This window comes from Scyliorhinus torazame, chromosome 17, assembly GCF_047496885.1.
Source record: "Scyliorhinus torazame isolate Kashiwa2021f chromosome 17, sScyTor2.1, whole genome shotgun sequence".
Taxonomy (NCBI): domain Eukaryota; kingdom Metazoa; phylum Chordata; class Chondrichthyes; order Carcharhiniformes; family Scyliorhinidae; genus Scyliorhinus; species Scyliorhinus torazame.
In genome coordinates, this window is record NC_092723.1 from 123,013,824 (window position 1) to 123,037,753 (window position 23,930).

At 45.7% G+C, this 23,930-nt stretch overlaps 1 protein-coding gene across 2 annotated transcripts in view; it reads left to right on the forward strand.

The window, feature by feature from the left end:
* The window catches only part of LOC140394121 (complement C1q tumor necrosis factor-related protein 1-like), a 65,754-nt gene that overhangs the window by 37,249 nt on the left and 4,575 nt on the right, over positions 1-23,930 (forward strand). For both annotated transcript variants that reach the window (XM_072480994.1, XM_072480995.1), the window contains one exon: positions 22,349-22,596. In XM_072480994.1, the coding sequence (XP_072337095.1) occupies positions 22,368-22,596 (229 nt within the window). In that variant the 5' untranslated portion in view covers positions 22,349-22,367. The remainder of the gene's footprint in view (positions 1-22,348; positions 22,597-23,930) is intronic.

Consider the following 23,930-nt stretch of genomic DNA (forward strand, 5'->3'; position numbering starts at 1 on the left):
CGAGCGGCCCGGTGCGAATCGCGTGCCGCTGGTTTCCGAGGGGTGGGAGAATCGTGTGCGGGGGTCGGGGCGGCGTGGCATGGTTCCTGCGGCGCCCTGGCGATTCTCTCACCCGGCGTGAGGGGGGAGAATAGCGCCCGTCATCTTCGATCCCGAGGGACTGCCTGAGAAGGAAGTGGTTTTCAAACAGCAGGTGATAGAGACAGATTAGATGAATGCTGATATATTTGTACTTCATTTTGAGGATGGGAAGCTCACAGACCATAATGATAATAATGTGACAAAATGAGACATCATACTGACATGACTAATAGAGTCATCAACAAATATGGGAAGTTTGTCATTGAACAGGTTGAAGGGACACAATTAGGTGGCTTGTTCTATTTCCTGATTACATTTTTACAATGTACTACATCTGATAGTCCAAACAATTCATCCCATCTGATTACCAAATGAACCGGAACAGATGTCCTCCCGACATTTAGTTTATAATCTTTAGAAAATATGTTACCCCTTTTCCCATTTAAAGAGAAATAGCCTTAAATCCCTGTGCTCAGAAATACAAAATTCTGCATACAGTCTTTGCCCCAGGGTATGAAAGCCAGACAATGAACAGAATCTGTAAATACTGTTTTTTAAACTGCGGTTGGAATCAATTCTTCTCTCGGATTGCAAACAGGAATATTTTCTTTCCAACTTTTGGCAGATGCCATAACTTGACTCCATTGCCATCAGCGCTGATTGGTTAAGGGTGGCATGGTGATGCAGTGTTTAGCACTGCTGCCTACGGCATTGAGGACCCAGGTTCGATTCGGGCCCTGGGTCACTGTCTGCATGGAGTTTGCACATTCTCCCCATGTCTGCTTGGGTTTCAACCCCACAACCCAAAGATGTGCAGGATAGCTGGATTGGCCATGCTAAATTGCCCCCTAATTGGAAAAAATAATTGGGTGCTCTAATTTCTTTTTAAAAAGCAATCACTTTGAGACCATTCTCAAAGCAATTTGATATCACCAGTATTTCATATTTAGAAAATAAATGTTCTTGAGGTGTTCCCCTTCAATAACATCGAAGGTCCTGATTTTACTTCCTGACTGTAGCACAAATCATCAGCCTAGGGTTATTCCATTCCAATTCTTTTCCTGTACCTAGTAAGGCAGACTTTTGTCTGTTTCTATAGCCAGTTATTCCTGGAACAGGTCTGTGATGGTGTGGCTCCTTTAAGGGGGTCGGCCTGACGGACCATGTGACTGGCTTGGGGGCCAGCCGTGCAGGAATAAGCAAACCCTGGCCAATTGCAAATTTGCACGGGGCCCTGGGAGCAGGGAAAATGAAGAGTCCATCTCAGCCTTCATAACCAGGCTTTGTGAGCTTACTGAGAACTACTGGTTCAGGACTGCGCTGAGTGACATGTTGCGCGACCGACTGGTTTGTGGGGTCCATAACCTCAATATCCAGAAGAAACTCCTGGTTGAAACTACATTAGAAAAACACCTGAGGAAGGAGCAGTGCTCCACAATCTAGTGTTTGAAACGAACCTGTTGCACTTTAACCTGGTGTTGTAAGATTTCTTATTGGAAAAACTGATTGAGATAGATTAGCCATTAAAGAATTGGTATAGCAATGTCACCCCTTGTCTCCGTCGGGCACTCTCTTCTCGTGGGCGTGCCCAGGTCGGCCCGTAGACCTGGGTCCATGTTGACTATGTAAGTCCTTCCTGGGCAGGATGCTTTTAGTTTTGGTGGACGCCCAGTCCAAGTGGCTGTCTACACAGGAGATGGGGACAATGGCCTCGGTGGCCATGATGGGCACCTTGTGCCGAGTGTTTGCTATTCATCGACTGCCATTGCCTCAGAATACTTTTAGATCTCGTGTTTCCAAACTTGGCGGGGAGGGTGGAGGCATGCCACGTCTCCCAGAAGAGTCAGTGGGCTACGCAGAGGGGCGACAGGTCATTCTGGTTAGGCCACCTGGGTTTGGTTCATAACTTCGCCTCAGGACCACTTTGGTTAGCTGGATGGATTGTGTCCCAGTCAGGGCCTGTGTCTTACGATGAACCCTAATTTGGGGTGAATGAATCCCACTAGTGTTGTCGACACTCCTATACATGTTCAGGAGCTGAGAAATCCCGAATCCACCCAGTCTGTGGAGGCTGCTGAGGCCAGTTCCCCTCTTGTTGAGGCGGTGCCTCCTGAATACTGCTGGCTATTGACAACTTGACGACATCGAAGGATATCGAGACTGTGGGGCAGGCGACAGAGGTCCAGAAGGACTGGAAGGTCCCTGGTCTGATTGACACTTTTGATGAACTTCGACAATATGTCTTCTGTCATGTATATAGAATCTGTACATCGTTATTGTTTAAAACTTTCTAAGGGACTTCGAGGAAGGGGTTAGGGTGCGGTAGCACAGCCCCTTTAAGGGGGCAAGCCTGGCAGATCACGCGAGTTTGCACAGGGCCCTCGGAGCAGGACCCTGGGTAGTGTGAACCTCGGAGACAAAGAGACAGGACCCATCCTATTGTGTTCTGTGCTTGTATTATCACCAGCCTTTGCTTTGCATCAATAAACTCCTTTGTTACTACTGGAAGCCTCCGGTGTGTTTCCTCGTGCTCCCACAGGTTTACGAGGGGCTTATAGCCTAAATGACACTGCTCCACATCGAGCATGGCTGACCAGAGTCTCTCCCGCTCTTACTGTCAGCCATTGGCATGTTGGAAGGAATTCCTGCAGCTTGACACTCAGCCTGTTTGGCTGCATCATGAACGCCATGAAGTCCTGGAGTGGGACTTGAACATGGAGTTTCTGGCTCAGAGGCAGGGAAGCTACCCATTGCGCCCCACAACCTCCTCTACGGTTATATCTCAGAACACTTGTCATTGAAAAAATACAGATTTTCACAGCTAGTCTGAATCCAATTAATAACTTAGCACAGACTAAGAAAAAACTCATTTGGTGACACTAGTTTACCCGCTCCTGCACAATGTAAATTCACTGTAGATTCTACCCAATTATTCAATCTGAGCAAAGATACTGTCATTTTTCAGTGTGCTTTCTTCACTCCAAAGAATTGCTGTCAGTTGTGCCTCAGTTAGCAGGTCGCCTCTCCTTGAGGCTGTGGGGTCAAATCCCACTCCAGAGACTTGAGCAGAAATATCTGGGCTGGCAAATGTGCGCAGTCCTGAGGGAGTGTTCTGCAATTATCCAGATGAGATGTTAAATAGATGGTTCTGTCTGCCTTTTTTAAAAATGAATTTAGAATACCCAATTCATTTTTTCCAATTAAGGGTCAATTTAATGTGGTCAATCCATCTACTCAGCACATCTTTTGGGTTGTGGGGGCAAAACCCACGCAGACACGGGGAGAATGTGAAAACTCCACACGGACAGTGACCCAGAGCCGGGATCGAATCTGGGACCTCAGTGCCGTGCGGCAGCAATGCTAACCACTGCGCCACCGTGCTGCCCTGTCTGCCCTTTTAAGGTGGATGTGAAAGATCCCATGACTATTTTTGTAGAAGAGCTGGGACACTTTTCCCTGGTGCCCTGAACAATGTTTATCCCTCAACCCATATCACTAAAACACTAAAATAAAAGCAAAATACTGCAGAATGTGAAACAAAACCAGGAAATGCTGGAAAAACTGGAACGTGAAACAGGGTTAACGTTCTGTGTCCTTGACTGGACTTGAAACATTAACTCAATTTTCCCTCCCCTCAGATGCTGCCAGACCTGCTGAGTTTTTCCAGAACTTTCTGGTTGGTGTCACTAAAACACTATGTAGCCCAAACCCTCCGATCAGGGTCAAAAACAGTGGGCGGAATTCTCCGTTGCCTGACGCCGATATCGTAATCGGCAATCGGGCGGAGAATGGGGGCGGCGCCTATTTTCAGATGCTTCGCCCCCTCCAAAACGGTGTCATCGGGGAGTACGCCATTGGGACGACCTCAGGACGTCACCTGAAGGCCCTCCCCCGATGCTCCGCCCCCAATGGACCGAGTTCACGACAGCGTGGATCACTTGTGCTCTCAGTTTTCGTCAACTGGACACAGTCCAGTTTTTGCTGGACTGTGTCCAGCGTCGCCACAGTCGAGGGGAGCCATTCTGCTGGCCAGGGTGGCTTCGGCGAGGGCTGGGGGAACTGGGGGAACTGGGGCGGGTGGCGAGGTGGGATCCAGAGGGGCACTATCTGGCAGGTCGGGTCCGCTCGTGGCTGACGCCATGTTCTGTGGCCCAACCGCTGCAGCTCGGCGCCGTGCACCTTGTCCTGTGCAGCCTCGTCCTGGCCATTTTCCGGCCGTTTTTGGCGCGGGAGCTGGGAGTTTTAACCATCGCCGCAGCAAGACCCTCACCAGTCCGGGGATCGGTGAAGGGTCGATGCTGATTTTGGTGTCATAGAATGCCATACTTTCCACGCTGGCGCCGGGACTTAGCCGCAAAATTGGAGAATCCAGCCCCGTATTTCCAATCCTAGCCAGACAAAATAATATACACTTATATTCCTGCAATTTATGTGGCCAAATGCCTGATGGGAAATGACCAGGTGCAGCAATCCTTGGAGGGAACAGCCGAGAGAATCCTGACAAAAGCCCTGCCTCCCCTTTATACGGCACTGGCCGGTGTATTCCAGAAAGTAAAGAGTTCAATGTCCAAAAGCTTCTTTGAAAAGTAACAGAAAGAAGGTAAGTAGGTGAGGGAGTCCGGGTGCCTAAAAGGTTGAGGTGGGTGAGGTAAGTGGGTAGGGCGGTAGGTGGGTAGGGTAGTAAGTGGCTAAGGGAAGTCTGGCGTCGGGGTTAGTCGGGGTATTCATGCTATTTTATAGTTTTCTGAAGGGGGTGGGGCGGGGATTAGTGTTTGGGAGAGGGTCAGTTGTATATTTACCCAGATATTAGGACCAGAATTTCATACTCCCCGTGGGTTCTGAGGTGGCTGAGGTGGGGGGAGCATAAGATAGGAGGAATGGGATTCCCTCGTCACTGCCACCCCACCTCCCCTCCCGCCAATGGATACTGTCTGCCTCAATCGCGATGCGATTTTACATTGGGGCGGGCAGGGCCTCAGACGGGAAGCCCATCCATACCCAATTAAGGCCCTTAGGTGGATACTTAAAGGCCTTTGTTCACCCATCCTCAATTTTTAGGCTGTATCGTGACCGATGACTGGGGGTGGGAAACATAAAGTGTTCTCATCCTCGATCCCGGGAGGGATGGTTGGGGAGGAGGGCGGGGTGAAAGAATTAGTGCACGGCCCCATCAGAAGACCTCATCTGGGAGCAATCTCCCTTCAGGGACAGGGGAGATACAGCCCTCCCTCGCTCCCTCCCACTGGCCGTGCTGACACAGAGATTGACCCATTCCCAACACACCAGGCCATCTCCTATCTTCCCCTCCCCTCCCTGAAATGACTGGTACTTACAATCCTAATAAAAATAATAATAATCCTTATTGTCACAAGTAGGCTTACACTAACGTTGCAATGAAGTTACTGCGAAAAGCTGACACAGGAAGAATGTGCAGACAGTGACCCAAGCGGGCACCGAACTCGGGTCCCTGGCGCAGTGAAGCAACAGTGCTAACTACTGTGCTACCATGCCGCCTCCTTAAATGCGGTATTCAGTCTCAGGTATCGCACTGCAGTGCCTCTGCTGGCCACTTAGCACTGTGCCTTGAGGGGCTGGGGCTCGATTGGTTGACAGCTCTCCAAGTGAAGATAGAAGTCTTGCCTGCTGCCATTCAACACTCAATGGAGCATAAAATGGCAGCTGGCCTGTCGGAGTCGGCGGGAATGCTTTCCACACCGTCTCTCCAGATGATGGGTGCCAAGGCCTCACCATTCTGAAAATTCAGGCCTAGATTTTTTTCTGTCTAACATTTCCTTGGTAACTATCCAGGTAAACAGGTCAGAACTGCCCAAATTCTCTGACTCTAACTCAGAGATGGAGAATGTTTTGGAGGAATCCCAGCAGCAGAGGAATTACCCATCAGAAGTTTGAACTTCTAGGGCGGCACGGTGGCGCAGTGGTTAGCACTGTGGCCTGACGGCGCTGAGGACCCAGGTTCGATGCTGGCTCTGGGTCACTGTCCGTGTGGAGTTTGCACATTCTCCCCGTGTTTGCATGGGTTTCGCCCCCACAACCCAAAAATGTGTCAGCTAACTGGATTGGCCAGTCTAAATTGCCCTGAATTGGAAAAAATGAATTGGGTACTCTAAATTTAAAAAAAAAGAAATTCAAACTTCCTGGGCAATTCCCACAGACTCCTTATGTTGGGGCTTCCAAAGGGCCCGGAGAGTGCATTTTCAGATTAGTCCAGTTTCTGACTATCTGTAGATTGGATGACTGGGAAACATTGCTGTTTGTGGACCTTTGTTTGCTGTGTGCAATTTGATTCAAATTTGTGATGGGCAATTCTCTGCACTGGGAAACATCTGGAAATTAGATTTTAATTGCAAACTACAGATACTTCCAACTGTCTTCCAGCAATAGTTACCCAGAAAATGTTAGAAGAATTAACATCATTTGTAGGTTCTGGGTAACTATTATATTGACCTTCCCTAATCTCCCATACAGGACATCCGACGGACCCCATCACCCACTACACCCTGCTCGATCCCACAGGATCTCTCGACCACCCCACACATCATTTCACATCTTCTGGCATCGCCGGGATCTATCCCCACTCCCCTTCGGCTCCCATGGGCGCCGACGCACAACCCCCCATGGGAACTGATGCACAACCCCTCAACTTTGTATGGGACCCCCTGACCTTGGCACATTCTGTCCACTAACGCCCCACCATGCTGACTACCCCTGCGACCCCTGCAGCGGATCCCCTATGCCCCCTGACCTGCATGGGAGCCTTTGACTGCAGTCCACCCTTGCCTGCACTCCCATCCGCACCCCCCCAATTGCACACTCTCTGACTACACCTCCCCCCCGACTGCAACCCTCTTCGACCTCAACCAATTGCACATCCTAAATTGCACACTCTCCCAACTGCACACCTCATTTGCAACACTTGACCACATCCTTATGACTGCGCACCACCCCTGACCAAAGCCCCTATTCTCCATCTACCGATTTACCTGCCCCCCCCAGCCGATCACTCCACACCTTTCCCGACCAAACCGACATCCACCCGTTGTATTATCATAACTATCAGCATTACAAGGGTTAATGTAGAGTCGAGAATAGCCACTACAGGGAGCTGCAGATATAACTATACAAGGCAGTGATGCTATACCTTAGGGGAGGAGTGTATGTAGGAGATAGCTAGTGAAAGTCATAAGAGCAGTTAGTGTGAGAAGGTTAGATTATAATTCATACCAGTAGTGAGATTAGCAGTAGATAAGTGTAGTTGGATGTTACTGATCAATTCTGTATTATCATAGAATTTACAGTGCAGAAGGAGGCCATTTGGCCCATCGAGTCTGCACCGGCTCTTGGAAAGAGCACCCTACCCAAGGTCAACACCTCCACCCTATCCCCATAACCCAGTAACCACATCCAACACTAAGGGCAATTTTGGACACTAAGGGCAATTTATCATGGCCAATCCACCTAACCTGCACATCTTTGGACTGTGGGAGGAAACCGGAGCACCCGGAGGAAACCCACGCACACACGGGGAGGATGTGCCGACTCCGCAAAGACAGTGACCCAAGCCGGAATCGAACCTGGGACCCTGGAGCTGTGAAGCAATTGTGCTATCCACAAGGCTATCGTGCTGCCCCGTATTCTTAAAGACCAAGTGTCAAATCCCAGATTTAGTAGTGTAAATAAAATCACAGTTTTGTTTAAGTAAATGCTATACTGCGGTCTTTGTGGAACACTATGCCAACCTCCTAATAATAAAATAAGCAACACGAATAACACCACGCCCCCCCCCACCCCCCCACACACACACCCCCACCCCACCCCCCACCCCACCCCCCACCAAGACCTACCCACTTACTTTACAAACCTACTTCCTTCCTGGGTTAAAAGTGGTTTACAGCAGATAGTGCCATAAAAAAGGTGGGTGTGGCCTCTTTGTTTCCAACTCTGCAGTCCCCATCAGAAGGCCTCAGGTGAGTGCTCACCTGGCCTGTGTCAGAAGTTGGGCCCAGAAAGGGTGAGAAGGGATTTTAGGTAAGAAACTAGTATCTCATTATAGATAGGATTGTCGGGCAGCACGGTGTCACAGCGGTTAGCACTGGGACTGCAGCGCTGAGGACCCGGGTCCGAATCCCAGCCCTGTGCCACTGTCCGTGTGGGGTTTGTACATTCTCCCCGTGTCTGCGTGGGTTTCACCCCCACAACCCAAAAGATGTGAAGGTTAGGTAGATTGGCCACACTAAATTGCCCCTTAATTGGAAAAAAAATAATTGGGTACTCTAAATTTTAAAAAAAGATAGGATTGTCTTTGGCATAAGCGATCCTGCTGAGAGAGCAGGTCTACTGAGAGCGGAGAAACTTACTCCCAAGAAAGGTTTCAACATTTGCGAGAGTGCAGCAGCTATAAAGCTAGAGCATATGTACGGCAGGACAGACCAGGCTTTGCATTATGCTGATGGGCATTCCAGGGCGAAAGAACAGAATGATCAAGGGCAGGATGCAAATATTGCGGAGGAATCACACATAGGAAATGAAGATGTGTCCAGCGTGGGGAAAGCAGTGTTCTTGATGCAAGAATCATTTTGCACACAAGTGTTTGGCTGGAAAGAAGCAAAGAAAGCCTGCACTGGAGAGAAATCAGCCGAGGAGTTTGACGGGTCACCATACACCTTAGCTTTGTCAAGTCTATCGGGAGAAATGGTTTGTGACTGTTAGAATAATGACTGCAGAAGGAGAAAATCAAGTGAACATGAAGTGTCAGAAAGATCTTTACAGGCCTGTGCAAATTGTTGATCCAAAAATAAAGCCCTCGAAAGGGCAGGTTGAGACAATATGATGTCAAGATACTCATACCAAGAGGACAAATTGCCCAGTGCAATGGCAAGAATGAAGATCTGGGATTCCAGATGGTGTACAACAGGCACTTAATTCAGCTGGAGAAAGCCTAAAGATTGGTAACCCTCAATGATTTACAATGTATCACAGCGTACTGAACCATTGAGCACGGAACAGATCCTAGAGAACAAAGATGCGTTTACAGGGTTGGCATGATCGACCTGGTGAATATCATCTCAAAGTAGATGAGAGGGGAGACTAATTTAGCATCTGCCAAGAAAAGCATCAGCTGCTCTCAAATTAAGCCTGAAAAACCAAGATTAAAGAGCTGGGAAAGAAGGGAGTCATCAAAAAAGTGACAACTGCTACAGACTGGATTAGCGGCATGGTAGCAGTGAAACAACATGGAAAGTTGAGAGTATACATAGACCCAAAGAATTAATAAAGCGCTAAGAGATCTCACTACCCCATGCTAACCATTGATGGAATTTTGCCACAACTTATCAAGGCAAAGATCTTTGCCACCCTCGATGTGAAGGACAGTTACTGGCGAGTGAAGCTGGATGAAAGCAGTGGTTTTTCTAACTACATTCCAGGAGATACAGATGGTTGCGCAAGCTGTTTGGTGTTTCCATGGCTCCAGAAGACTATCAATGCAGACAGCCTGAGGTAGTCAGCGAGCTTCCTGGAATGGAAGCCATAGTAGATGATCTACTAGTCCATGAATGTGTAGACACAATGGAAGAAACCATTGCTAACCACCATCAGAATCTAGTGTGATTGTCAGAGAGAGTTTGCCCGATAAACTTGAAGCGGAATAAGGAAAAATTACAATTGGAGATGCCTCTGAAGTCACGTGCATCGATAAATAGATAATGTGCTGCCATTAAAAGGTTGTTGTCTGGATTCTGAAAAGGTGAGAATTGTAGCAGCGATGCAGTGACCTGCAGATGTGAAAGCTGTGCAATAATTCGTTAGATTCATGAACTACTTAGTAAAACGTTTGCTTAATTTGTCATCAGAGTGAGAACCATTAAGGCAGCTCACTGCCAAGGATGTGCAGTGGTATTGGGGCACAGAACAAGAAGCAGCGTTCACTAAAATCAAACAACTGGTGATGGCAATGCTAGCGCTGAGATACGATGACATCATTGAAGAAGTCACTTTGCAGTGTGATGTCAGCAAGACAGGTCTTGAAGCAATTCTCCCAAGTGCTGCAACAAGTAGTGATGAAAGGCTGGCATCTGAGAGCATCAAGGATCCACAAGGACATTTCAGGCATTCAGAGATGAATTGACACCCCAAGATGGCAACTTGTACAAAGGAAATGAGCCTTCATCCCGAAGGAGATGAGAGAAATGCTGAAGTGCATCCATGCAAGTCATTAAGGAATTGAGTTGAGTCTAAGAAAAGCAAGAGAAGTGCTATCCTGGCCAAACATGAGCAATAAAAGTAAGGCGCACATCAGTCAGTGCGGTGCTTGTAACAAATATCAAGCTAAGCAAGCTAGAGAGCTGCTGCTGATGCAGGATATTCCAGACAGGTCGTGGATGAAGCTGGGTGTAGACCTTGTCACTGATTATCTTATCGTGACTACAATGAGATTGTAGAATACCTAAAATCTCACATCAGTCGTTACGGCTCTCCAAACATTGTGATGAGTGACAATGGCTTTCAGTTCATGAGTGAGGAATTCAGCTGCACAAAGGATTGGAAAATTCAACCGTACACATCATCTCCACACTTCCCCAATTCATTGGCAAGGGTAGGTGGCAGTGAAAATCGGCAAAGGAATCATCAAGAGATTGAGCAAATATAGAACAGATGTATCAGGCAATCCTCACGTGGAGAAACACAACAACTGAAGACAGGGAAAGTCATCCAGTTCAAAACCTAATGTCGCTCTGCAAACAACTCTTCCCATAGCAAAGGAACTACTGAAGCTAGAATTGGTAACAGATGTGAACGAAACAAATCTGGAATTGGCAGAAAGCCAAATTTTTATTTGACAAAACTGCCAAACCATTACCCGAGTTAAGCATTGGAGAGCCCGTCAGTGTACAGATTTTCAATACTCTCTACAGGAATCAACCCATGTGACAACTTGGGACATGCATAGAGCAGGTGTCCCCTCGATCGTATATGGTGGACATGAATGACCAAATATATCAGCACAATCGGTATGCATAGCAGCGGTTCAAGAAGGCAGCTCATGGGCAATTAGAAACGGACATTAAATACTGGCCTAGCCAATGAAGCCCGCATCCTTTGAATGAATTACAACAAAATGCAGGCAAAATTGCTAGAGAAGCTGAATCTCCATTGCATGTGGCTGATCAGGAAGATGGGATGTCACCAGCTGCACAGAGTACAGAACAGCCATCACCCCCAGATGTCCACCAATCCCCACTAATGGAAATCTAACAACAACTGTGACCAAGTGCCATGTGAGAGTACCTTTAAGAAACGGATGTTTAAGCAATGTACCTTTAAGGAATGGAGTTGATCATATTACTGAAGTGATGTCACAGGGGGAGAGCTGAGCTCACTTCTGCTTTTGGTTTCAGTTTTGCTGAGAGCAGCTGAAAAGTGCCTAGCTGGCTTTGCTGAGAGCAGTTTAAAAGTGACTGGCTGTTTTGCTGTGAACTGCTTAAAAGGAGAAAGCCAGTTTGAGACAGCAGCCTGAGAAGTTCTGGTTTGCTGTGAGTTGCTTGAAGGGAGGAAGCCAGTTTGAAAAAGCAGCTTGGGTGTGTCTGTGTTACCAGAGAGCTGCAGGAAGAAAGCAAGGCGCTGGAGCTGAAGTCAACCAAGCGGATATATCTCTGCCATAAAACAGAAAATATACATTAACTGTGACCTGGGGTGTTACTGTTTTGAAGGTTTGAAGCCTTTTGGATGTTTGAAGGGACATTTTGAGGGATTATTTAGTGTTGTAATATTTTCAGGGTTCTCTTTGAAGTAAGGGGGTGTTAAGAGATCCAATGTTTATTTAACAGGTTAAGTTGAGTTCGTAGAATAAACATTGTTTTGTGTTTTAAAAACCAACGTGTCCATAATTGTAATATCACACATGGAGAACAAGCCGCGTGCTTCAAAAGCAACAATCCATTAAAGGGAGCAGTTGGTTGAACTCCATGATACATTTTGGGGTTCTGAAAACACCTCGCCCATAACACCAAGGCAACAAAAAGTGCCACGGGAATGACAGTGTTCGGAAAGGATAACATCATTCAGACAAACAGCAAATGACAACATGTATGCATACTATTAAGAGACTTGCATGATTTGACACTATGTGTACAATGCATGTGCAGAGACTGATGCGAATAATGAACAATTCGTTAATGCATGAGAACAGTGGGTGTATGAGTAATTTGGGCAACTCACAGTTCCACTTAATAATGCAAGCAAATTCGCCTTTTGTTCACTATGATGAGGAGGACTTTTGGGATTGAAATACAATAGGCAGGATTTTAATCAGTGAGGGAATCAAGGGTTATGAGGATAAGGCAGGAAAGTGGAGTTGAGGATTATCAATCAGGTCAGTCCTGATCTCACTGAATGACGGAGCAGACACAATGAGCCAAATTGCTTACTCCTGCTCCTACGTTTTATGGTCTGATGGTAATCATGTGCTAAAGGTTTTACCTGGCTTGCCATAGTCATGTGACCTCTTCCATGAGGCACTGGCTAGGTGTAACAATGTTAAATTGAGCTCTAATAAATACATTGGGCGGGATTCAACTAAAAGGGAACAATGTCCCGTAGCGACCGTGTTTAGCCATTTGTTTCCCGGCACTTGCAGCGCCAAGAAACACAATGCTATGAAATGGCACCCGGGTGAGATAGGGGGCCTGAGCGGGGAATGCTTAGCGAAGGCTGCACATAGCCACATTTTGTGCACTGAGGAGATCCACTCACCAACATTGTACTCCATCTGCCAGACCCTTGCCCACTCACTTTAACTATCGACATCCCTCTGCAGACTTTCAGGGTCCTCTGCACACTTTACACTACCACTCATCTTAGTGTCATCTGCAAACTTTGTCACATTACACTTGGTCCCCAACTCCAAATCATCCATGTAAATTGTAAACAATTGCGGTCCCAAAACTGATCCCTGAGACACACCACTAGTCACTGATTGCCAACCAGAAAAACACCCATTTATCCCCACTCTTTCTGTTAGTTAACCAATCCTCTATCCATGCTAATACAGTACCCGCAACGTTGTGCACCCTTATCTTATGCAACAGCATATACGGTACCTTGTTGAATGCTTTTTGGAAATCCAGATCCACCACGTCCACCGGTGCCCCATTGTCCACCGTTTTCGTAATGTCCTCAAAGAATTTCAATAGATTGGCTAAATATGACCTGCCCTTCTTGAACCCATGCGGCGCCTGCCCAATGGGACAACTTCTATCCAGATGTCTCACTATTTCTTCCTTGATGATAGATTCAAGCATTTTCCCAACTGCAGAAGTTAAGTTAACCGGCCTATAGTTACCCACCTTTTGTCTACCTTGTTTTTAAACAGTGGCATCACATTTGCTATTTTCTAATCTGCCGGGAACGCCCTGGAGTCCAGCGGATTTTGATAAATTACCACAAGCGCATTCACCATTTCCCCCACCATCTCTTTTAGTACCCTGGGATGCATTCCATCAGGGCCAGGAGACCTGTCTACCTTTAGCCCCATTAGATTGCCCAACACTACCTCCTTAGTGATAATGATCGTTTTTAGATCCTCACCTGCCATAGCCTCCTTGCCATCAATTATTGGCATGTTATTTGTGTCTTCCACTGTGAAGACCGACACAAAATACCTGTTCAATGCCTCGGCCATTTCCTCATTTCGCATTATTAAAACCCCCCTCTCACCCTCTAAAGGATCAATGTTTATCTTAGCCGCTCTTTTTCGTTTTTATATTTGTAGAAACTTATGCTATCTGTTTTTATATTCTGAGCTAGTTCACTCTCATAATCTATCTTATTTTTCTTGAAAGCTTTTTTCGTGGCTTTCTGTTGACATTTAAAGATTTCCCAATCTTCTAGTTTCACACTAATCTTTGCCACTTTGTATGCATTTTCTTTGATACCCTCCTTTATTTCTTTAGATATCCATGGCTGATTAATTCTTTTCCTGTAGTCCTTCATCTTCACTGGTATATACTTTAGCTGAGCACTGTGAAAAATCACTTTCAAAGTCCTCCACTGTTCCTCAATTGTCCCAAAAGTCATTGCTCCCAGTCTACCTTCGCCAACTCTTCTCTCATCCCATTGTAGTCTCCTTTGTTTAAGCACAAGACACTCGTATTGGATTTTACCTTCTCAACCCCCATCTGTATTTTAAATTCAACCACACTGTGATCGGTCCTTCCAAGAGGATCCCTAACTATGAAATAACTTATTATTCCACTCTCATTACACAGGACTAGATCTAGAATAGCTTGCTCTTCGTAGGTTCCATTACATACTGCTTGAGGAAACTGTCGTGGATGCATTCTATGAACTCCTCAAGGCTTCCCTGACTGACCTCGTTTGACCAATCAACCTGTGGATTAAAGTCCCTCATGATAATTGCCGTACTATTTTTACATGCATCAGTTGTTTATTTGTTTATTGCTCACTCGACCATGATGTTATTATTTGGTGGCATATAGAGTAAGCCTATCAGTAAATTTTTCTCCTTACTATTTCTAATTTCCACCCAAATAGATTCAACCTTTTTCTCCATAGAACTTATATCATCTCTCACTACCACCCTGATGTCATCCTTACATATCAGAGCTGCACCACCTCCTTACTTTCTGTCTGTCCTTCCAAATAGTCTGATACCCCTGGATAGTTAACGCCATGTCCTGCCCACCCTGCCACCATATCTCTGTAATGGCCACTAAATCATATCATTCGCGATGATTTGTGCCGGCAACTCATTTACCTTGTTTTGAATGCTAAGAGCATTCAGGCAAAGTGCCTTTATGCTAGCTTTTATACCTTCTTTTTGAATCCTAACACCTCCATTAATAACAGCTCCTGAGTTCTTTTTCCCTTTAACTTTTTTCATAGTTTTCCCTGAGGTTGAACCCTCCTTCCCACATGCTAACCTGCTGCTTTGCTCTTATTAACCATTATTCATCCCGTACTTGCACCCATCCCTTCTCCCCACTTGCTAAAGTTCTTGTGACCACCCTATTTATCCTATCCGCTGGAACACTGGTCCCAGATCGTTTCAGGTGAAGACCGTCCCAATACCTCCTGTTCCAATACCGATGCCAGTGCCACATGAAATGGAACCCTTCTTTCCCGCACCACTCCTTTAGCCGCGTGTTTACTTCCCTAATTTTCTCATCCTTATGCCAATTCGCACGTGGCTCGGGTAGTAATCCTGAGATTATGACCCTTGAGGACATGTTCTTTAATTTAATTCCTTGTGCCTGATAATCCCCAGGCCGGTCCTCTTTCCTAGTCTTGCCTATGTTGTTTGTACCAACTTGGACCACAACACCTAGCTCCTCCCCCTCCCATTCCAATATCCTTTCAAGCCGGTCAGAGATGTTCTGGCACTGGGCAGGTAACATACCTGCAGGACTCTCGATCCCGCTTACAAAGGATGCTATCAATCCCCCTAATTATAGAATCCCCTACAACTACCTCTTGTCTTTTTGCTCCCCCTCTTCAATGGTCCCCTGTGCCACGGTGCAGTGGTCAGCTAGCTCAATCTCCCTATCGCCCTTTTCCGCATCCACACAAGGAGCAAGTACCTCATACCTGTTGGACAAGGTCAAGAGCTGAGGCTCCTCCGTTTCTGAATCCAGGATCCCTCTACTTGCCTCACTTGCAGTCACACCCTGCTGTCCCTGATCACTGTCCGACTTTGAAGTACTTAATCTATGGGGTGTGACCGCCTCCTGAAACAAAGCATCCAGGTAACCCTCCCCCTCCTGGATGTGCTGCAGTGTCCGACGCTCAGATTCCAGCTCATCAGGTCTGAGCCAAAATTCCTTGAGCAACCAACACTTGCTGCAGATGTGGTCACTGCAGCTCACAATGGGATCTGACAGCTCCCACATCATCATGCAGCTACACACATCACCTGCCCAGCCATCTCAACCTAATTAATTTATTAATTAGTTTTGCAGTGTTCTTCTAATCCCACAGAATAATCTCCACCCCCTGATCCAAACCGTGTGATCTCCCGGGAGAGGAAAAAAAAATAGAGTTAAAACCCATGGCCAATATGGGAAGAAATTCTGGAAAAATTCCTCTGCAACCCCTTGTGGCAATCAAAACGAGTCCAGGAGATCACTGTGGCCGGGATGATATATAAAATGAACTCTTGCCTTTCTCCCGGCTGATGAATATGATCACTCTCCTTTCTCCACGTGCTATTCAAAATGAACTCTCTCCTCTGTCCCCACACTATTCAAAATTAACCCTCTCCTCTCTCCCCGCTGATAGGAACACTCTCCTCTCTCCCCGCACTATTTAATTTAAACAGTCTCCTCTCTCCCTGCTATTCAAAATGAACTCTCTCCTCTCGCCCCACACTATTCAATATAAACTCTCGTCTCTTTCCCTGTTATTCAAAATGAACTCTTGTCTCTCTCCCCGCTACGCAAAATGAACTCTCGTCTCTCTTCCCGTACTATCTGATATGAACTCTCTCCTCTCTCCCTGCTATTCAAAACGGACTCTTGTCTCTCTCCCCGAACTATTCAAAATGAACTCTGTCCTCTCTCTCCACTATTCAATATGAACTCTCATCTCTCACCCTGCTATTCAATAGGAACTCTCTCCTCTCTCCACGCTTTTTGAAATCAATCCCTTCTGGATTCTGAATTCTCACAAAGTCAGCCATAGGTTTTGTTTGTCTATTGTAGAACTCTTGTTGCTTCTTTTTAGTTGTCGTGATTCTTTCAGGTATCTCTTTATTATCAGCTTCCTGACTGGTGATTTCTAGTAAAGTGGTTCTTAGTCTTCTGCCAGCATTTGAGCAGGTGATGGACCAGTTGATAACGGTGTTGCACAGTCTGCGAACAATGCTAATGATATGTCTTGACCAGCTTCACTTGCTTCGCGGAATAGCTTCTTGATTGTCCCCTGCTCCTTTCTCTGCTTTCCCTTTAGACTGAGGATGACATGGGCTCGACGTCACATGATTGAAATTATATTGCTCTGCAAACTGTGTCCACTCCCAACTCGAGAAACACGGACCATTGTCAGAGACAACATTAAGCGGTATCCCATGGCGTGCAAAAATTGATGTTGTTGCCTTTATCACTGATCTGGCAGTTGAATCTTTCAGCATCATCATCTCTGGAAAGTTGAAGTAATAGTCTATGACTATCAAGTAGTCATGACCCTGGAAATAGAATATATCCATGCCCACTGTGTTCCATGGACAGGTCACAATTTCCATCTGTTGCACGGTTTCTATGCTCTGTGCAGGTTGATGCATCCGACAATTGGACATGCTTGAACATATTGGTCAATGTCTCTGTTTATTCCAGGCCAATACACCGACTGTCTGGCTCGCCTACGACACTTTCCGATGCCTTGATGCCCCTCGTGAATCTGCTGCTGAATCCCTAAACGTAAACTGGCAAGTATCACTATCCTGTCTCCCTTGAGCAGGACACCATGTATTGTTGAAAGATCATATCCTGAAAGGCTGATCTATATCCAGCAGGCCATCCTTCTGTGAGGTATTGTTCCACCTTCTGGAGCGGCAAGTCCTTTTCAGTTTCAGCTTTTATAGTCTGTAGTTTGTGGTCAGACACTGGTAATATCTCGGTAATTAAACGAGCTTGAGATTCCACTCTTTGGAGTAACTCGGGATCTGAAGTTTCAGCATCTGTGGTTGCCCTGGATTTTGATGTTTCAGCACCAGTGATAGCTTTGGAGAGGTTGTTCACAAAACCTAAATCTTCCCTTGACTCTTCGTCTTGGTCAGCTGAAGTACTGGTTGAGTGAATCCTTTCAACTATCTGCAATCTTTCACAAACATTAACTCCAATTAATGATGATTTCTCACCCTCTACCACCTTGAGGTCGATAGGCATCTCAAATTTCCAATTTTTAATGACAAGACAGCAGGACCCTCTTGTGACTATCTTGTTAACATTCTCATCCTCGAGCCTACAAGCGGATTGCTTTATTAGCGGTTGGTCAATTGCTTTAAACATCGATACGTGATAATATTTGTGTGCGCTCCTGTGTCAATCTTAAATGGGATCAATTCTCCATTTATTTCTAATGAGACAGTCCACTCCTCAATTATCTTTGAGACTGTTTTTACTGGTCTTTCCTTCTGATCCAGTAAATCAATCCTGGTGATAGCTTCTATCATGAAGGTATCTGAAAGTGAGTCTGGTGAGCAATCCTCTCTATCCTCTATGATGTTGGATTTTTTTCTCTGCACTCTGTGCACTTTGGATCAGTCTGCCATCACTATAAAACTATTTAAATTTGGTTACCTGAACAGTTGTTGATAAACAACACTGTGCTGCGAAGTGGTTCAGTTTGCCACAATTGGAACAATGTTTCCCTCTCGCCGGACAATCTTTTTGACTGTAGGCGTGTCCACAGCGTGTGCAAGTCATCACGCTCTTGATGTCACTTTCAAAATGGCCACCGGCCGTTGTATGCAGTTTTTTTTGCTGCGACACAGCATTAATGGCGTGAGCCACATTTCCTGATTTTCCTTTTTGTTTGCCTTTTCGTTTTTCTCTTTCTCTTTTCTCTTTTCGTTTGCCATGAATTCGGCATATTCTCTTGATGCCTGTTCGCTGGCCTTACACATAATAATAGCATCTTCAATCGATAAAACCAGTCTTCTTAACATTTTCCTGCGCAAATGTTCATTGTTTATTCCGAACACAACTTTATCTTGCAGCATAGACTCTGAACATAGAACATAGAACATTACAGCGCAGTACAGGCCATTCGGCCCTCGATGTTGCGGCGACTGGTGAAACCAATCTAAAGTCGATCTACATTATTCCATTATCATCCATATGTTTATCCAATGACCATTTAAATGCCCTTAATGTTGGCGAGTCCACTACTGTTGCAGGCAGGGCATTTCACGCCCTTACTACTCTCTGAGTAAAGAACCTACCTCTGACATCTGTCCTATATCTGTCTCCCCTCAATTTAAGGCTATGTCCCCTCGTGCTAGCCATCACCATCCGAGGAAAAAGGCTCTCACTGTCCACCCTATCTAATCCTCTGATCATCATGTATGCCTCTATTAAGTAACCTCTTAACCTTCTTCTCTCTAACGAAAACAGCCTCCAGTCCCTCAGCCTTTCCTCATAAGATCTTCGCTCCATACCAGGCAACATCCTGGTAAATCTCCTCTGCACCCTTTCCAATACTTCCACAACCTTCCTATAATGCGGCGACCAGAACTGCACGCAATACTCCAGATGCGGCCGCACCAGAGTTTTGTACAGCTGCAACATGACCTCATGGCTCCGAAACTCAATCCCTCTACCAATAAAAGCTAACACACCGTACGCCTTCTTAACAACCCTATCAACCTGGGTGGCAACTTTCAGAGATCTATGTACATGGACACCGAGATCTCTCTGCTCATCCACACTACCAAGAGTCTTACCATTAGCCCAGTACTCTGTATTCCTGTTACTCCTTCCAAAATGAATCACCTCACAATTTTCTGCATTAAACTCCATTTGCCACTTCTCAACCCAGATCTGCAACTTATCTATGCCCCTCTGTAACTTGCAACATCCTTCCGCACTGTCCACAATTCCACCGACTTTCGTGTCATCCGCAAATTTACTCACCCATCCTTCTACGCCCTCCTCCAGGTCATTTATAAAAATGACAAGCAGCAGTGGCCCCAAAACAGATCCTTGTGGTACACCACGAGTAACTAAACTCCAGGCTGAACATTTCCCAACTACCACCACCCTCTGTGTTCTTACAGCTAGCCAGTTTCTGATCCAAACCGCTAAATCACCCTGAATCCCATGCCTCTGTATTTTCTGCAATAGTCTACCATGGGGAACCTTATCAAACACTTTACTGAAATCCATATACACCACATCAACTGCTTTACCCTCGTCCACCTGTTTGGTCACCTTCTCAAAGAACTCAATAAGGTTCGTGAGGCACGACCTACCCTTCACAAAACCGTGTTGACTATCTCTAATCAAATTATTCCTTTCCAGATGATTATAAATCCTATCTCTTATAATCCTTTCAAAGACTTTGCCCACAACAGAAGTAAGGCTCACTGGTCCAGAGTTACCGGGGTTATCTCTATTCCCCTTCTTGAACAAGGGGACAATATTTGCTATCCTCCAGTCTTCTGACACTATTCCTGTAGACAATGACGACTTAAAGATCAAAGCCAAAGGCTCTGCAATCTCCTCCCTAGCTTCCCAGAGAATCCTAAAATAAATCCCATCCAGCCCAGAGAACTTATCTATTTTCACACTTTCCAGAATTACTAACACCTCCTCCTTATGAACCTCAAGCCCGTCTAGTCTAGTAGCCTGAATCTCAGTATTCTCCTCGACAACATTGTCTTTTTCCTGTGTTAAAACTGACGAAAAATATTCATTTAGCGCCTCTCCTATCTCCTCGGACTCAACGCACAACTTCCCACGACTGTCCTTGACTGGCCCTACTCTTACCCTCGTCATTCTTTTATTCTTGATATACCTATAGAAAGCTTTAGGGTTTTCCTTGATCCAGGCTGAGGAAAAATTACCGGACTGCACTCGCAAGCCTTAGAGCTGTGATGAATGAATCTACATACTGTCCTCTGAATTGCAGCCATTTTCTTAACATGTAGCGCTCATAAATATTTTCCAGGAACATTAATCTCTGTAGCACCATGTTGTATTTATTTTCATCCTCATCTGCACTGTATTCAGACATATTAAATAACTCCAATGCTTGAGGTCCAACCAAAGTTAGTAGGAGTGCTATTTTCCATTGGTCTGAGGCATTTTCAAGTGCGGAGGCAGAAATAAAAACTTCAAACTGTTGCTTAAAGAACGCCCACTTCTGGCATAGTTTATCATGTGTCTTGACGTGGTCAGACTTCTTGAGACCTTCCATCTTCTGATCAGTCTCTACTGTAGATGTTTTCTAAGTTGTAGCTTCAGGATTGCTTCGTCAATCTCCAATGCTATTCTAACCTAATCTAATTGCTGTTTCTTATAAGGAATAGACGCCTGGTACCATGTGGTGTTCTTTGTGTTGCTTATTTCAGGGTGGTTGGTGTAGTGTTCACAAAGACCACAAAATGGCTTTAACTTAAACAAAGCTATAATTTTATTTGCACAACTAAACTGGGATCCGACACTTAATCCTTAAGAGTACACAAGTGGGGCAGCACGGTGGTGCAGTGGTTAGCACTGGGACTACGGCGCTGAGGACCCAGGTTCAAATCCCGGCCCTGGGTCACTGTCCGTGTGGAGTTTGCACATTCTCCCCGTGTCTGCTTGGGCTTCACCCCCACAACCCAATGATGTGCTGGTTAGGTGGATTGACCACGCTAAATTGCCCCTTAATTGGAAAAAAAAATAATAATAATTGGGTACTCTAAATTTATAAAACAAAAACAACAAAAAATACACAAGTGATCAATAACATCTAACTACACTCATCTACTGCTAATCCCACTACTGATATAAACTTTAATCTAACCTTACTGACACTTTCTGCTCTTATGACCTTCACAAGCCATCTCCTGCATACCCTTAGGTCTAGCATCACTGCCTTATATAGTTGCATCTGTATCTCCCTCTAGTGGCTACTCTTGACGCTACATTAACCCTTCCAATGCTGATAGTTCTGATAATACCAGGATGGATCACGGGAGCGGGGTCTCCCGACTTCTATCAGCCACACTGCGCCACAGCACTTCAGGCGCAGCACGGCCATTCAATTGTACCCATTGTACTGGAAGCAATGCACTCTTTGAGCTTGTAACAGAGCAGAACAGTGCCCCGAGCAGGAATTTGCACTGGACTGGTTGTGCTCAAAGACTTAGATTAGTTTAAGGGTACCAATTTGGATTGGACATGTTACATCATATGTCTTCATGCCTTTAACTGCTCCTATCCCACCCCCCACAATTGATCACCTGGCATGGCACAGTGCCCCGCCTTAAATGATCGGATGATACTTAACTGTCAGTCAGCTGATTTCCTCCCATCACCAGCATTTTGACAATTCATAAAGGAAATTTTAAAAAGACACATAAAAAAAAATTCTGCCATGTCTTTTCTCCAGGGCCCTTGCTTACAGCAGAACATTAATCTTTAATTCTTGGAGATTCCAGGACAATCCTGGACTGTTGGCAACCTTGTCCTGTTTTATGGATACTGGCAAGGAGAAATGTTGATTATCTTCTGTATCCTCCTGTGCACAGGTTATTCAGCTGTTGAAATATGAAGGCTCCCCTTTCTCTGATTGTTTACTTGCTGGCTGTTGCCGTCTCATCGAAAAGAATTCACTTTCAAAAACAGACCGTCCGATCTTCATGTGTCCAATGCTGTGGTCCGTTGGAGAAGCCTGCATCTCAATACAGATTGTCGTCCAGCCACAGAATGGCAAGCGACCGTCCTATCTACGCCATACCGGAGATCAAGCCAAAGATAGACATGACTATACTAAAAGGTAAAGACTATGAATTTCAGCTCCTTAGCGTCTGGTTTTACAGCACTACGAGGGCCATTCCAGCTCCAAAATGTCATCCATACCGCGTCCATAGGCTTCTCGCAAGCCACGCCAGACTGGAGGAGTTCAGATTAGGTACATGGTGATTTGTGTAACATTGATTCGATGCTAATGCTATCATTTTGGAGCTCAAGCTCCAGCTAATGCCATCTCTTAAACACAGGCCGAAACCTGCATTAAACTGCAGGATAGACACCTCACCAACCAGCACTGTCTAAAGATATCAACAATTACTTTAGCTGCTGATTGATTTTACTGCCACTTGTTGGGATTGTAAAAGTGTTTGACGGTTCCTTGAATTCCTGAAACCGAGCTGAAGAACTTTGTACTGACTTCAGGGTTTCTGCACAAACCACTTGCGCCCGGATATGGGTACAGTGGTATTTATTCCCCTTTGAAGTCAGCATGCAAGGGGATAGAATAGAGGTGACACAGAGCAGGGCAGGTTGCTGGAAGAGACGGGAGGAAGGGGAACGAAGGTTCTCAACAGGAACCCATACCTGTTCAAGGACAATTCTCCTATTTGAATCTGAGTGCGGAGCAATGTGTGAGCTGTCTATGGGTCAGGAAGGATGTCCTCATGAAACTTTTCACAGCCCTCAGCTAGGACAGCAACCTCTGAGCAGGATGACGATGGCATTGCAATGGCAGTTAAGAAGACAATGATCACAAACTTTTATATGTTGGGTTTCTTCCAGGCTGGAGCAAGTATTAATTTCAGCATCTCCCAGTTTACCATCCATTGTTGTACAAGGGACTTCACAAAGGCTCTGTATACCAAAATAACTAAATAGATTTCATTCCTTCTTAGCAGGGAGGAATGATCAATGGTTTCAAGATGGTTGCAGGCTGCTCTACGGGCAGCGTGGTGCCATTGACTACACGAATACCGCTTTGTGGGCACTTGTCAGCTCTGAGATCCACTGCAACCGAAAAGTATTTTTTTCCCTCAACACACAGTTGACCATAAGAGCATAACACTAGGAGCAGAATTAGGCCATTCGGCCCATCGAGTCTGCTCCGCCATTCAATCATGGCTGATATGTTTCTCATCCCCATTCTCCTGCCTTCTCCCCATAACCCCTGATCCCCTTATTAATCAAGAACCTATCTATCTCTGTCTGAAAGACACTCAGTGATTTGGCCTCCACAGCCTTCTGCGGTAAAGAGTTCCACAGATTCACCACCCTCTGGCTAAAGAAATTCCTCCGCATCTCTGTTTTAAAATTTCGCCCCTTCAGTCTGGGGCTGTGCCCTCGGGTTCTAGTTTTTTC